The sequence below is a fragment of the Otolemur garnettii genome, unplaced genomic scaffold (genome assembly GCF_000181295.1).
Source record: "Otolemur garnettii isolate 467f Iridium unplaced genomic scaffold, OtoGar3 scaffold00007, whole genome shotgun sequence".
NCBI classification, from domain to species: Eukaryota; Metazoa; Chordata; class Mammalia; order Primates; family Galagidae; genus Otolemur; species Otolemur garnettii.
Window position 1 is genome coordinate 5868418 of NW_003852402.1, and position 15315 is coordinate 5883732.

Sequence of the window (15315 nt, forward strand, 5' to 3'; positions counted from 1 at the left end):
AAAAAAAAAAAAAAAGAGAATGAGATGAGAGCAAGGTGCTCGGCCTTATACCATCAGGCTGGAGTAGGAAACTGTCTCTAGCACGAAGCCAGACGTAATGTGATATTAGGGGGCTTTTATCAAGGAATTGTAAGGAATGTTTTCGGGGCTGAGTGAAGATGGAGTAGGAAGGCAAAAATTAAAGTGCTGACAATTAGGATCTAGAAATCAAAACATTAGAACACCTGTAAAGAGGTGGAGATGGGGAAGCACTATTGTGTTTCTGAGAAAGGGCTAATGGCCATTCAGCATTCAGAGTGTCTGTGCCCCTAGTGAGTAACTGGGTGCCTCCTGCGTGGTGCATGAGCACAGAGGCCCTTGGGGAGGGGCAAGAAGAGGGGCCCACCCAGCCCACTCATGGGCCACTGCCCCACAGGCTCATGGAAGCTGGGGAAACAGCAAATGACTCTCTCTCTTTCTGACTTCTGTCTGAGTAGCCCAGTCTTTCTAAAGCAATCTGGGGCCAGGCATAGTGGCTCACACCTGTAATCCCAGCATTCTGGGAGGCCGAGGCAGGTGAATTGCCTGAAGTCACGAGTTCGAGACTAGCCTGAGCCAGAGCAAGACCTCATCTCTAAAAATAGCCAGGCATTGTGGTGGGCGCCTTGTAGTCCCAGCTCCTCCGGAGGCTGAGGCAAGAGAATCATTGAGCCCAAGAGCTTGAGGTTGCTGTGAGCTGTGACATCACAGCTCTCTGCTGAGAGCAACAAAGTAAGACTATCTCAAAAAAAAAAAAAAAAAAGATGATTTTCTTAGAGCAATGCTAAATCTGCAGAATTCTAAGTACCAGAATCTCAGAATTTTGAAGAGCCTGGTAGTTCCAACCTCCCCCCACACACACCAGTTCAACACTCGCACCACCTCTGCACTCTCCAGGGCCATCCACCCTCTGTGGGACCCTTCCTTCTCCTCAAGGCAGCCATTTGGTTCCTGGGAAGCTCTGTGGGAAATGCTGCCTTGGACTGACAGCTCCCTGGGCTTCTGCACACAGAGCAGCCTCCCTTCCCTGCACCAGTTCGTGAACCCTTGAGGCTCCCCCAGTGTCTTCCCCAAGCAGGATGCCTGACCCCTCGCTTATTAAATAGTTTTAAATTCCTCATTGAGGGCGTCGCCTGTGGCTCAAAGGAGTTGGGCACTGGCCCCATATACTGGAGGTGGCGGGTTCAAACTCAGCCCCGGCCAAAAACTGCAAAAACAAAAAAATTAAATTCCTCATTGAATTAATCTTCATTCTTTCCCTGGCCTCTTGAAAGTAAGTCCTTCAAACCTGTGAGGATCACCTTCCAGGCCGACATGCAGCCCACATCTCCTGAACCTCCTCTGATGTGACTTCCAGTCCCTGTGACATCCTGCTCTCTTCTTCAAATGGGGATCTCTGTTCCTCCAAGCAGAGTCCAGGGCACAGCACGGACTGCTCGTCAGCTGCGGGGAGAGCCGGTGGTTTCTCGCCGGAATCCAGATACGCTCAGAGTGCTGCATTTTCCTCCCGGGAGAGAGGAGGCCAGTGCAGTGAGACTTACTCTTAATGCCCCTCTTGCCAAAGAAGGCAGGAGCAACATTGAGAAATTCTGCTTTCTCTCTGTTATTGATAGAAGGTCACACCATCTGCTGCAGATGGCAGTAGTATCCCCTGTTGCTTTTTTTTTTTTTTCCTGTCAGAATAAAGAGTGTAATTGTCCTAGCATTTCCCATTTCCCTGCCTGGATCTTAGCTCCCCTAGGCCCCTCGCCTGCCTGTGCTCACCGGTCCTTGCTGTCCTGCCCCCTTCCTCTTTGGTAACAGCCTCCCCTTTGTGGGACTCCTTGTAGGATGGCAGCTTAGAGCGCATCCTGTTTCCTTGTGTTTACTGTCCTTACACTCTGGGAAGGCCTGGATGACATTTTTTGTTGTTGTTGTTAGAACAACTCAGCAAAATAAAATTCCGGTTTTTTGTTGGACAACATTGTTTCACACATACATCAAACAGGCCAAAATAAATAAATAAATAAATAGCAACTTCATAGACAAAGAAAAGGAAGAAACCTTTTATATTTGGCCTTTTTAACCATCTCATACAAACCAACTACTTATAGTACAGCTAAGTACATACACAAAAAAAGTTACTGGAATGCTCAGAATAAGATTTTTTTATTGTTGTTTCACTTTTTTAACAAGGTTTTTTTCCTCCTTTGAGGCTATAATGAACATGGTCACACCACAAGTAAAGTCAGAGTCAGAAGCAGGACAGAGACCTCTCTGAAGGCTGGTCTGGTCATCCGAGATCATTAAAGATGGCTCACCCCTAACAACATGTACAAAAATATAAATGTACATAAAAAATACAAACAAATTTCCTTTTTTTTTTTTTTTTTTTTTTTGAGACGGAGCCTCAAGCTATCCCCCTGGGTAGAGTGCCATGGCATCATGCTCACAGCAACCTCCAACTCCTGGGCTCAAGCGAGTCTCCTGCCTCCGCCTCCCAAGTAGCTGGGACCACAGGCGCCCGCCACAACGCCCGGCTATTTTTTGGTTGCAGCCGTCATTGTTGTTTGGCGGGTCCGGGCTGGGGATTCGAACCCGCCACCTCAGGTGTACGTGGCTGGCGCCTTAGCCGGTTGAGCCACAGGCGCCGAGCCCAAATTTCCTTTTTAAAGTAGTTATAAGAAAAAAAGCAGGGCCGTGGAAGTTTTGGTTCTTTTTTCCTCCCCTGTTGCAAATTCCCGTGGTTTGGGTTGGGTAGCGAAGAGCACATGTCACCTGCGGGTGGCCCTGCCTGCGGTGGGCGGGCCTCTCCACTGAAGGTGACCACGTTTAGATTCTGAGATGGGAAGTGGAGGGTGAATAGGTCACGGTGGCCTTTTTTTCCTTCCTTTTTCGCTGTCTAGTCATCTCCTCTGTCTTCTGCTTCTTGGTATCAACATCCTCGTCCTCATCGCTTCCGCTGCCCGTTTGCCGGTGGTGGCCTCAGCTTTCTCATCACCTTTTTCCTCCTTCTCCTCCTCTTCCTCCCCACCTCCCCACCTTCTCCCTCTTCTTTTTTTTTTCTTTAGAGACAGAGTCTCACTTTATCACCCTCAGTAGAGTGCCATGGCATCACAGCTCATAGCAGCCTCCAGCTCTTGGGCTTAGCCTCTTGAGTAGCCGGGACAACAGGCACCGCCACAACACCCGGCTATTTTTTTGTTGCAGTTTTGGCTGGGCCGGGTTAGAACCCACCACCCTCGGTATATGGGGCCGGCGTCCTACTCACTGAGCCACAGGCGCCGCCCCTTCTTCCTCTTCTTCATCTACCTCATTGTCAGCCTCCTCCCCATTTTCCGCATTAGCCTCCACATTAGCAGGGGTGTCTCTTCTGTTCTCTGCCTCGTCCACAACTTCCTTGTTCTCCTTTAAGTCCCTGGTGGTGATCTCGGAGCTGGTGTCCACCGCTGCGTCTGACATGGTGGGGCATGTTGGTGATCCGGTGTGGGGGATGGAAGAGAAAGTGAGAGTTCGAGAACTCTGGCAATAAAGTTGCCGGAGTCCGGAGTCCGCAGTGGAGGAGGTGGTTGTGACCCAGGAACAATGCAAAGGTGGCTTCTCAGGGCCTAGATGACATTTTTTAAGGCCTCTGTATTCTCTTCCAAGTCACCTTTACTTTCCTGAGACCCTCCCTGGTTTCCGCCTCTCTCTGAACCTCTTGGAATGTGCCTTCATAAGGGGCCTGTCTTGCGAGACTGCTTTTCCATCCCCAACTACTGTGAAATGGCACGTTCACTTCAGCTCTCCTTCTCTGGCTGACATTGCTGCTCTAGGTCAAAAGTTTTCCTATAACCACACAGGACCAAAAGTCACTGTTGAGTGTCAGCACTGCAGGGCTAATGAGGCCAGCCTCTCCCGAGATGTTCCCAGATCGGATCAGATTTCCTGCAGCTCCAGACTAAAAGCATCTGCAAAATGGTCCCGGGGTCAGTGATCCGCAGCACCAGCACTGTGCCCACCTCCGGGAGGAGCTTAATCAGCATCGCTGACATACTTTCCTCTGGGAAGGGGGTGTGACTTCCTAATCAGGCAGAGCTAGACCTGAAGAAAATGAAGTGTGTGACCTAGGGTGGATTGCACTGAAGATGTCACATGTCTGAGGAGGCTCTTACACTGGGATCCTCCCAAGTGCTTAACTCATGGTGGTTCTTCAGTTCTTATGAAGTGGCTGACAGCGCAGGTGATTGCTCATCCAGGGTACCCATCTGCAGTTGGCACCTGGATTGTTCAGGTTGATGGAGGTCTCAGCTGCTGAGGCTGTAGCACCTGGAAGACATGATTTCTTTCATGCAGCAAAGGAAGAGGGGACAGGGTGGGCCAGGCACAGGCAGGCCTTAGAAATAGAAGGCCTGGCTCGGCGCCTGTGGCTCAAGTGGGTAAGGTGCCAGCCACATACACCTAAGGTGGCGGGTTGGAATCAAGCCCGGGCCCACCAAACAACAATGACGGCTGCAACCAAAAAATGGCCAGGCGTTGTGGTAGGCGCCTGTGGTCCCAGCTACTTGGGAGGCGGAGGCAGGAGACTCGCTTGAGCCCAGGAGTTGGAGGTTGCTGTGAGCTGTGATGCCATGGCACTCTACCCAGGGGGACAGCTTGAGGCTCCATCTCAAAAAAAAAAAAAAAAAAAAAAAGAAAGAAATGGAAGGCCTTAGAAATGACACACTTCCTGTCTGCTCCTGTGTCACTGGCCTGACTTAGTCACCCTCCTTGTTCCAGAGGTCGTGGCCCCAACATGAGCAAGAGTAGGGAAGGGCCTCCAAAGTCACCGTTGTGCTCTTGCTCACACAGGTACTTTGATGAGCCACTGGAGTTAAGGACCAGTTCATTTTCTAGCTGGGATAACGGTTCCGATTCGTACTGGAAGAAGGAGACCAACAAAGATACTGACGCAGTTCTGAAAACCACAAGCTACTCAGACAGGTATGGACAGCACACTCTGGGGTTCCAGTGGTGAAGCCACACATCTCTAGAGAAAATAACTGATACACGGAATATGAAAACCTTTTGTAAGACTAGCAAATAGTTTTGTTGTGCTATTTCAGGCATATTCTTTTTCTTTTAAATGAGTGATTCTAAAGTGAAGGTGCACACAGGAATCCCCCGTGAGCCTTTTAAGAAATGGCATTTGGAGGCCTCTTCCCATATTCTCTGACTAGGTCAGGGGTGGCCTAGGCCAGGCAGGTGTCACTTTCTCCCATTTTAAGGTATTATTAACACATAGTAAAATTTATCTTTTGGGGAGTTCTAATTCTGCAGGGTTTTTTTTTCTTTTTCATGTTGACACTAATCCAGAGTAATTTTTTCTTTTTCATATGGTTCTGCAAGTTTTAAGGAGAACACACAGTCACATAACTAGCACCCAAACCATGATACAGAGCATTTCCATCACCCCACAAAAATCTCCTGTGCCCTTGTAGCCATCCCTCCCCTCCCCCAGTTCCTGGCCACCCCTGGTCTCTTTGGTGGCCTGTGATTTTGCCTTTCCCAGAATATCACATAAATGGACTCATACAGTAGCCGGCCTCTCTGGTGCCTGCTTTCACTTTTTGTAGAGCGTTGGAGAGCCTCAGTCGTGCTGCTGCACTCACCCCTCTAAGTCCGTTTCTGTGTCCTCTGTGGAAGGGTTGCCTCCAGTTCTTGGTGATTATGAATGAAGGACCATGTAATTTACTGTCCAAACCAGGGAACCTCTGAGACTACAAGGGGATACTACAAATATGCTGGGATAACAGGCGTAACCTGAGATTGTCCCGGGTGACTGGGATGTACAGCTGCTCTACGCATTTTACATCCGTGTAATGTAGAGCAGTTTCTACAGGTATTACAGTGTAGTCAGTATTTATTAGTTGATTTGAAATATGAAATAACAGACCCATTCTGAACAGGAAATCCTTTGACTATCGTGTGGTTTGGATATTCCTTTTTTATTAGAGTTTTCAGGCTTTTTAAAAAGTGACTCAAAATCCTTTTAGAAAATTCACTGCTGTTGGCTTTTGACACCCCATGTTCTCAGTGATAAGTGGGAGCAAAATAACATGCACACGTGGACACGGAGAGGAACCACAGACACTGGAGACTTGTGCTCAGGGGAGGCGAGGGATGAAAAATTACTCAGTGGGCACAAGTGTACACTGCTCGGCGATGGTCACACTATAAGCCCAAACTTCACAGTGACACTATATCTGTGTAGCCAAAAAAAAAAAAGAAACTCACATGCTGCGTACAGTATAAATGAGAATCGCACTGCCTCACCTCACATTAACCTGCCTTGGCTGGTGTTCATTGTAGGCCTGCTGCTCGCCGCAAGCCGGATTATGAACCAGTTGAACATACAGATGAGGCCCAGAAGAAGTTTGGCAACGCCAAGTCCATTTCATCAGACATGTACTTTGGAAGACAAGCCCAGGCTGATGTAAGGGTCCAGAGAGTTTCCATGGGGCCCCCCAAAGCAGGAAGGGAGCATGGGTATGGGCATTGTGGAAGGAGGGGCCTTATGAGAGACAGGCTTAGGCTGCCAAGGCCCCTTTCCAGAGAGCACCAGAGGCAGGACTCAGACCCAGGTCTGTCTGAGTGATCCCCGACTTGTTGCCTTGGCAAGAGGAGTGCTTGGGAATTGGAACCACGTCTCATCTCATTCACTCTCAGTGTTCGTTATGGCCATTATCTTCTGAGCAGATTTCAGGCAATTGCTGATACAGTGATGCAGCTGTGATTTAATAATTTTTAAACAAAGTTAAATGAAACACAGGTTTTCCTTTTTTAAAAATTTATTTTAGGGCAGTGCCTGTGGCTCAAAAGGGTAGGGCACCAGCCTGATATGCTGGAGGTGGCAGGTTCAAGCCCAGCCCTGGCCAAAACAAAATTATTTTATTATTATTATTTACACAGGCTTGTCTCAAACTCCTGGCCTGAAGCAATCCTCCTGCCATGGCCTCCCCAAATGCTAGGATTACAGGCATAAGCCACCACATTACCAGGTGTTTGGGGGGAGCACATGTATTTATTTTCAGGCTGTCACCTTTTCTCAGAAATGTTACTGAGCTCATCTTAGTGGAGTCTTACTAAGTGTTAAGACTTGAGTGGTGGCTTGGTGCCTGCGGCTCGAGTGGCTAAAGTGCCAGCCACATACACCTGATCTGGCGGGTTCAAATCCAGCCTGGGCCTGCCAAACAACAATGACAGCTGCAACCAAAAAATAGCCAGGCGTTGTGGCGGGCGCCTGTAGTCCCAGCTACTTGGGAGGTGGAGGCAGGAGACTCTCTTGAGCCCAGGAGTTGGAGATTGCTGTGAGCTATAATGCCACGGCACTCTACCCAGGGGGATAGCTTGAGGCTCTGTCTCCAAAAAAAAAAGACTTGAGTGATGGAAAGGTGAGAGGTGCCCCTCCTACCAAAGCCTGGCGTCCTCATGCGGACTCCCAGGATGTGCGTGACCACCAGCTTTGCCCACTGCGTGGGGAACGGTTTCCTAACATGTGCCAACTGTGCTTTGCAGCAGGAGAACTTTCACCATCATTTTGAGGATAGAGTTGTTGGCCACTCTCCTCACTCCTACAGTTGGCCTTGCTTTAATGTCGATGGCATTCACATTCAGTTATCAAATAGTGTAGTGGAGCCTGGCAGAGAGCCTGCGGTGGCCTTGCCTAACAGCTGTGGGGAGCAGCACCAGCAGGCAGCCGCCATGCTCTCTCCATGGTACCGACCGTGACCATTGTTGGCTGTGATGTTTTGTGCTAATCTGTCTGGCTGTGACCTGCCCCCCATCCATGACATGAGCCTCATGCTCTCCCCTGGGCCTGGCAAGGGGACAACATTCAGTAACTCTTTGAGGGAGAAAGCCTAGGGGGGACAAATATTTTGAAATGACAGCTCTTTGGTGATTGTTTTTGTGAAAAATTGCTCATGATGTTTGGCTCCTCGTGTTTCTTTTTGTCTTCCCTAGTACGAAGCCAGGGCCCGGCTGGAGCGGCTATCGGCAAGTTCCTCCATCAGCTCAGCTGATCTGTTCGAGGAGCAGCGGAAGCAGCCAGCAGGTAGTGCTGGGCCGGGTGAGGGTGGGCTGCCTCGTGCCTGCGGTGAGCACGCCTGGATAGAACTGCTCCTTTTCTGAGATATTCTAGCAGCCACTATTCCATGCTCTTATCTTTGCTGTCCGTAGGGTAGAACAGAAGTTATTCTTCCATGTAAGGAGACCAAGCCAGGAAATTTAAGCAATATCCTGACGTTACTGCAAGTCATCTTCCTGCGATGCTGTCGTAGATGAGAGTTTTCCACCACAGCGTGCATGTGGTGTCAGGTCCTGTGTAGTGTCTTAGCCTTGGAGGTGGGTAGCCCTAGCCGCCCTGTGATGCCAGCCCCTCCCTAGCTGCAGACTCTGGAAGAAGTCTTGGCACTTTTAGCCTGACTTTCCTCCTCTGTACAGTGGGGGGCTGATGCATGGGGCCGTAGTGAGGCTTGGAAGATACTTGTATGTACGATGCTCCACCAGCAAGTGCCTCTTGGGATCCTTGTGGGTGCCCAGGTGGGGAAGGGGCAGATGGAAGAGTGTGACTCTACCAGTGTCAATCTTCCAGGAGAGGCAGGACACAGCTTTGGAAGTGGACAGGTGGAAAGGAGTTGCCCGTCTTCCGCACCCCTCTTCAGGGTCTAGACCCCGGTGAGGTGGTATCTGGTCATCCCAGGGCGGCCTGTAAGCCCAGGCAGTGAACCTCAAGCACCCCTGTGCTTCCACCTCTGCATCCCTGAGACTCGGAAGAGCCTGTGAGAGAACCTACACTGGCCTCCACCGGCTGCGGCTGTGAGGCAAGGGTCCTGTGGTTAATGGTAAAGGGTCAGTATCCTCTGAGGTCATTTCAGGAACCCACTTATTAGCAGGAAAACTGGGGGAGGGAGGAATCTCAGGAGCCAGGCATTCAGGGCCTGGTGGGCCCTAGGGAAGCTGGGTAAGGCTTTAGGAAGGCCATCGGGTGGCCAACCTAGACAGCCACTTGGCCTTACAGCACAGAAAACAGTGGTTTTCTGAGTCTAGAGAGAACAGTTTCGACAGAGGTCTGAGTATTTGGGATCTTCTGTGTTGAGGTTTGAGGGATGTTGGAGACACATCTTGACCCTCAGGCTCTGGTAAGCACCACCAAGTTGCTGTGTTACAGGGGAGGGAGTGCCATAGCCGGGTGGTACCTGGTGAGCCAGGGTTGCGTGTTAGCAGAGCAGCTGGCAGGGTAAACAGCAGTGGGCAGAGAGTCCGTTAGCCCTACAGGACGCCAGGAACCAGGCCCAAGTGGGCAAGCCCTAGCTTTTCTGCGACCGGTGAGGGTGGGGGCAGTAGGCCACCTGCCGGACAGCCATATGCCCCGTGCCTCTCTCCCACCACCCCCGACCTCAAGCAGAGGTCAGTCAGGTGCTGACCAAGCATTCCCTGGGTCCTGATGGGGACAGGTGAGGCTCACTGGCCTGTGTTCTCATCTCCAGATTTCCTATATCCTGGCGTTTTGTCAGGACATCTGTCTTTTATCTCTGCCCCTGGCAGAGAGGTGCTCTGACTGCTTTTTGGAGGGTCCTGTACTCCTATCTCTGCTGTCCCCCCAGGGTAGTGCTGGGCCACCTCGCAGAGCCTTGCATAACTATCAGGTCAGTCTAGAGACCGGTGTCTAGAAAGCCTGCCTCCTCAGTGCCTGCCTTGTAATTCTAATCATGGGGAGTTTTACTTTGAAACATCGTTTAAAAAACAAAAAGGCTGGAGATCAAACAAAAGCATCCTTTCCAGTCATGGAAGGAAAACTGTGGCCAGCCTGTTTGCCTTCCTGTTCCCTTGGAGGGAACAATGGAGAATAAAGGTTCATTAAGTTTTTTGACCATATGTAGGTCCCAAAGAAACTCTGATCAGTTGGGTTCTCTGTCTCCACTGGCCGATGGGTGCCTGGGCAGGGCACCCATCCTCCCTCTCCCACCTCTGTCCCAAACTCACATGGTTCAAACCATGGCTGTTCCCTGGTTTCATCATCCATGGGGGGCTCATCATAAAAGATACCTTTAACAGCCACATTGAACAACTTTTATTAAATATTTCATTTTTATTTAGAGCACATTTCAGCACCAAGCAAAAGCTTGTTTTAAGAAACTATTCGTCCTCCTTACCTTTGAGTGTCCCCCTGTGTGTCCTGTCAGTGTCAGCAGGCACATCAGAGTAGACCTTCAGAAGTCCTTTAGAGGGGAAGAAATAAAAAGGAAGTTCCAATCTGAAATGCCTCTGGTGAGGTAGGATGCTTTCTGGGGCTGCAGTCTAACCCAGGAGCCTGTCACATCCTCAATTGCTCCCTTCAGAGCAGCTGAAGGACTGAGCAGAACAGGCAGGGAAGTGCCCACAGCCAGCCTGCACGGCAGTGGCCCCACAGTCACTCCCATGGAGCAGGGTTAGTGAGGACCACGGCACTGCCATCACCTGGGCACTGCCTCAGGTGGGCTGGGAGCAGGGCTCCTGGGCACCAGGTGACAGAGCTGAGGTGGCTCTGTGAGAGCCATATTACAGCAAGCTTAAGACCCAGCTGCCCCTCAGTGTATTTCTTCCAAGTCTTCCTGGTAGTGCCAGAGACGCTGCAGACCCTTCCTTCTTGGGCACACGGCAGGTTTTTGCGTTTGTCCTCTGCTTCTCTGGGTCCCTGTGGCCACTCTCCTTTTCTCCCTGCACCGGCCCAGGTCCAGGAGTGTGCTCTCCCTGGGGCTCGTGGGCCTTGAACTGCTCAGTCGCAGGCAGGTGATTTGGCTTGGTCACTGCACTTGTTCAATGTCATGGCTGTGTGGCATTGCCGGCTGAGATTCAGTTGCAAACAGCCATCTCATTGGTTTCAGCAAATGATGTCTGTTATGCTGTCCCAGAAGGAGACGTTGGAACACTTTTTGGTCCTTGTTCAACTTATTATTCTCATAATCGTGAAAATACTTTTTCTCTTGATTTGTCTCCATTTCAGGGAAATCGAAACATGGTATCCATTAAAAATTCATATTTTGAGAAGCCTGGGAGTCATCTGGACTGTCCCAGCCCCCCTCAGCACTCCATAAGCCCATAGAGTCTATGCCTCCCCCAGACATCCAGGAGTCCCTAGCCCTGCACTGTAGGCTGGGCACTCACCCTCTGCCTGCACCGTGGCCATAGTCCCCTGCTTGGTCCTCCCGCTCTGTCCTAGCTGCCCCCACTCCTCTCCTCACCCCTCCCAGAGGGATCTTTCAAAGCGCATCCCTGTAGGCATCCAACCATGGGCTCTTCCACCCAGTGCCCGCCCTTTAGGACCATCCTGCCCCACCCAGTGCTCACCCTTCAGGACCTTCCTGCCCCTCAGCTTTTCCAGCCTCATTCTCATCATTTACTGCTTGTGACTCCAGCTTGGTGGTGGGAGCCGGTGGCGCCCCACGCTTTCTTGGGCCTCTGAGCCAGCAGTGCGCCTCCTCATCATCTACCTAGACAGCCCCACCCCATTCCAGGCTTGACTGAGCCCTTTGAGCCAGCTGGGGGTGGGACCTGTCCCCTCTTGTTTCTGTGCCCTTCTACCTGACAGCCTGGTGGAAAAAGCTGTCAGCAGGTGTGTGGTGAATGGAGGGTGGGTGGGTGATGAATGAAGTGGGGAGCTGCCCACCCACCCTGCAGGTTGGACACAGGCCTCCCACCGCCTCTGAGTCTCGCATCTCATGGTCAGGGCCAGGCTGCAGTGGTGATGTGTTCTGCTTCCCCCTTGAGCTGTAAGAGCTAGTGTGCATGCTGCCATGTTTCTTTACTATGTGGTGATCAAGGAAGCATCGGTTAAGAGGTGGCCACCCGGGCCTGGGTCCCAAGTGACTGTGTAAGCAGACCCCACTGCCAACCTGCACTGGGCACAGCAAACTACAGTTGCAGTTTTTGTTAGTGCAGTGTTACCAGTCCTGTCCTGACTGACACAGAGCCTTGCCCACCACCACCACCGACCTGGGCGTGGCTCCGCTTTCCCTCTCTCAGAGAGAGGGGCCACCACCTTCCTGGCTGCTCAAACCAGAAACCTGGGAATCCTCCACAATCTCTCTCCCTCAGCCACCCGCAGCCTGTGAGTCAGCACACCCATGACAGGTGCCTCGTCGGGTCACAGACCCATCCACTCCTGATTCCCACTCCACTCGCTTAGGCTTGACTATCGCCCTCCTGCCTGCACCCGTCTGGTTTCCTCCCACCTATGTTTGTTCCGTGTCCCCTCCAGAGGACACAGTTCGCACTTTAGTGATTTATCAGTTAATTGTCTGTTTTCCTCAGTAGGCAGTAAGCTGTGGAAAAGCAGATTGTGGCGGGAACAGATAGTCAGGGGAGGGGCACCTTGGCTGCCAAGTCATAAGCAGACAGCATCAGGAGGACAGATTGGCCCATTTGGCTCACATCTGGGTGAGCCTTGTTCATTTGTACTGGGAAGATTCCTCTGTCCCTTAAGCAAATGGAAAGGGGGGCAGCTATAGTCACAGACAGCTGCAGCTTCACTTTGTCCCTCCAGTGACCCAGAGCAAGCAAATGGCTCCTCTCATTTGAGTATATGTGAATCTGAGGGAAAGTTCTGATTGGTCAGGCTGGGTCATGTGCCCACCCCTACAGAGGGGGAGAGGTGGTCCCAGAGGAAGTGAGGAGGGTTCTGCCCATCTGCCTTTTGCTGAGTACTCACCTGCCACTAGTGTGTTAAGCACCTTGAGAAAACAGGCCTCCCAGAAAGGGCAAAGAACTTCTTCAGAGTAGTGTCAGGATTTGAACTCACAGTGGTGGTGAGACCCCTGTACTATCCCTTCTCTCACATGGGGTCTTGCAGCTGGTTTAGGGTTGGGCTGGCACCTCAACCCCAGTCCTGACCCCACTGCTGGGTTCCTCTCCATCAACCACGGCTGGTTGTGAGGAAGCAGGATGGATGGGATCTGAGCCAGCATCTGCTTTGTGTGTACAGGGAACTACGGCCTCTCCAGCGTGCTGCCCAGCGCCCCTGACATGGCACAGTTCAAGCAGGGAGTGAGGTCTGTTGCTGGAAAACTCTCCGTCTTTGCCAATGGAGTCATGACTTCAATTCAGGTCAGTGAAACAGGGATGGTACTCAGAGTATAATGATCGTTCATCATTTTGAAAATGAGATTTAGCCCACTTTTCAGTTGCTGGAAAATTAGATTGTGTCTTATTTGATCTGTGTGTTTGCTACAGTATAACCCAGGACATTATGAAAATCAGAAATTACAATTTTATACTTGTTTAAAATTTTCTAATTTATAACTCTAGAGGAATCGTTATATGAATTGTCATGGTCATTATCTAATTTTTTTCTAAAGTAGAGTAGAAAAGTATTAGAAAAAACTTTAAATTATCCATAATCTCACTTTATAGGAATACGTTCTGTTAATATTTTGCTTTATATTTAGTTCTAGCTTTTTTTTTTTTGAGACAGAGCCTCAAGCTGTCCCCCTGGGTAGAGTGCCGTGGCTTTACAGCTCACAGCAACCTCCAACTCCTGGGCTCAAGCGAGTCTCCTTCCTCCGCCTCCCAAGTAGCTGGGACCACAGGCGCCCGCCACAACGCCCGGCTATTTTTTTGGTTGCAGCCATCATTGTTGTTTGGCGGGTCTGGGCTGGGGATTCGAACCCGCCACCTTAGGTGTACGTGGCTGGCGCCTTAGCCCATCGAGCTATAGGCGCCGAGCCTAGTTCTAGATTTCTAAGCAGATCTAAGAAAAAGAAAAAAGAGATTTTTTTGAGGCTGAGTCTCACTCTGTTGCCCAAGGTAGAGTGCTGTAGTGTCATCATAGCTCACAGCAACCTCAAACCCCAGGGCTCAAGCAGTCCTCCTGCCTCAGCCTCCCTAATAGCTGGGACTACAGGCACCCACTTCCATGTCTGACTGATTTTTCTTTTCTTTTTTTTTTTTTTTAGAAACAGAGTCTTGTTCTTGCTCAAGGTGGTCTTGAACTGGGCTCAAGCTTTCCTACTGCTACAACCTCCCAGAGTGCTAGGTTACAGGCACAAGCCACTGTGCCTGGCCAAAAATTAGACTTCTAAGCATATCTTTCTATACCTATCTTTTTATAATTAAAAAGGGTCTGTCTTGTATATTGGTTTTATATCCTACTTTTCTCTATGATGTTTGAGCATGTCCACATACAGTACAACCTCCGTACCCAGGGGGCTATAGCAACCTGTTCCACATCTGGAGGTGGTCTACATAAGGAACCAGGCATGCTGTACTGATAGGTATATGTGGTGCATATCCAGTTACGAAAATTAGGTCAACTCAAGGATGTGGTCAGTGTAGAGAGGTGATCAACTGTGGAGGTTCTACTGTAATTAAAAATTCTGGGCTCGGCACCTGTGGCTCAAGTGGCTAAGGCGCCAGCCACGTACACCTAAGGTGGCGGGTTCGAATCTAGCCTGGGCCCACCAAAACAACAATGATGGCTGCAACCAAAAAATAGCCGGGCATTGTGGCGGGTGCCTGTGGTCCCAGCTACCTGGGAGGCTGAGTCAGAAGACTCGCTTGAGCCTAGGAGTTGGATGTTGTTGTGTGCTGTAATGCCACGGCACTCTACCCAGGGTGACAGCTTGAGGCTCTGTCTCAAAAAAAAAAAAAAAATTCTGGGCAGCACCTATGGCTCAGTGAATAGGGCGCTGGCCCCATATACCAAGGGTGTCAGGTTCAAACCTGGCCCCAGTCAAACTGTAACAAAAAATAGCCGGGCGTTGTGGTGGGCACCTGTAGTCCCACCTACTTGGAAGGCTGAGGCAGGAGAATCGCCTAAGCCCAGGAGTTGGAGGTTGCTGTGAGCTGTGACTCTACAGCACTCTACCAAAGGGCAATAAAGTGAGACTCTGTCTCTAAAAAAAACAAAACAAAACAAAAATTCTCCTAAAACATATTCTGTTAAGTCAAAATATAGAGAAGGGAAGATAGGACATACTTGCGTACACAGAAGCCTGGTTCTCGTTCCTTATTGTCTACATCAGTGGTTTTCAGCCAGGGTGCTGTGAAAATTTTTAAAGATCATTAATTAGACTCCACACCTGTGGCTCAAACAGCTAAGGCGCCAGCCACATACACCTGAGCTAAGAGTTCGAGTCCAGCCTGGGCCCGCCAAACAATGACAGCTAAAACAAAAAATAACCGGGTGTTGTGACAGGCACCTATAGTCCTAGCTACTTGGAAGGTGGAGGCAGGAGAATCGCTTGAGCCCAGGAATTGGAGGTTGCTGTGATCTATGATTGCATACCACTCTACCCAGGGTGACAGCTTGTGACTCTGTCT

The 15315-nt window shown here is 50.3% G+C and overlaps 1 protein-coding gene and 1 pseudogene across 3 annotated transcripts in view; one reads left to right on the top strand and one right to left on the bottom strand.

The window, feature by feature from the left end:
• Positions 1-15315, top strand: part of ARFGAP3 (ADP ribosylation factor GTPase activating protein 3) — a 59786-nt gene that overhangs the window by 42498 nt on the left and 1973 nt on the right. For all 3 annotated transcript variants that reach the window (XM_003783135.2, XM_023509186.1, XM_023509187.1), the window contains exons 12-15: positions 4828-4959; positions 6328-6451; positions 7981-8071; positions 12980-13101. In XM_003783135.2, the coding sequence (XP_003783183.1) occupies positions 4828-4959; positions 6328-6451; positions 7981-8071; positions 12980-13101 (469 nt within the window). The remainder of the gene's footprint in view (positions 1-4827; positions 4960-6327; positions 6452-7980; positions 8072-12979; positions 13102-15315) is intronic.
• On the bottom strand, positions 2830-3497 carry LOC105888461 (annotated as a pseudogene).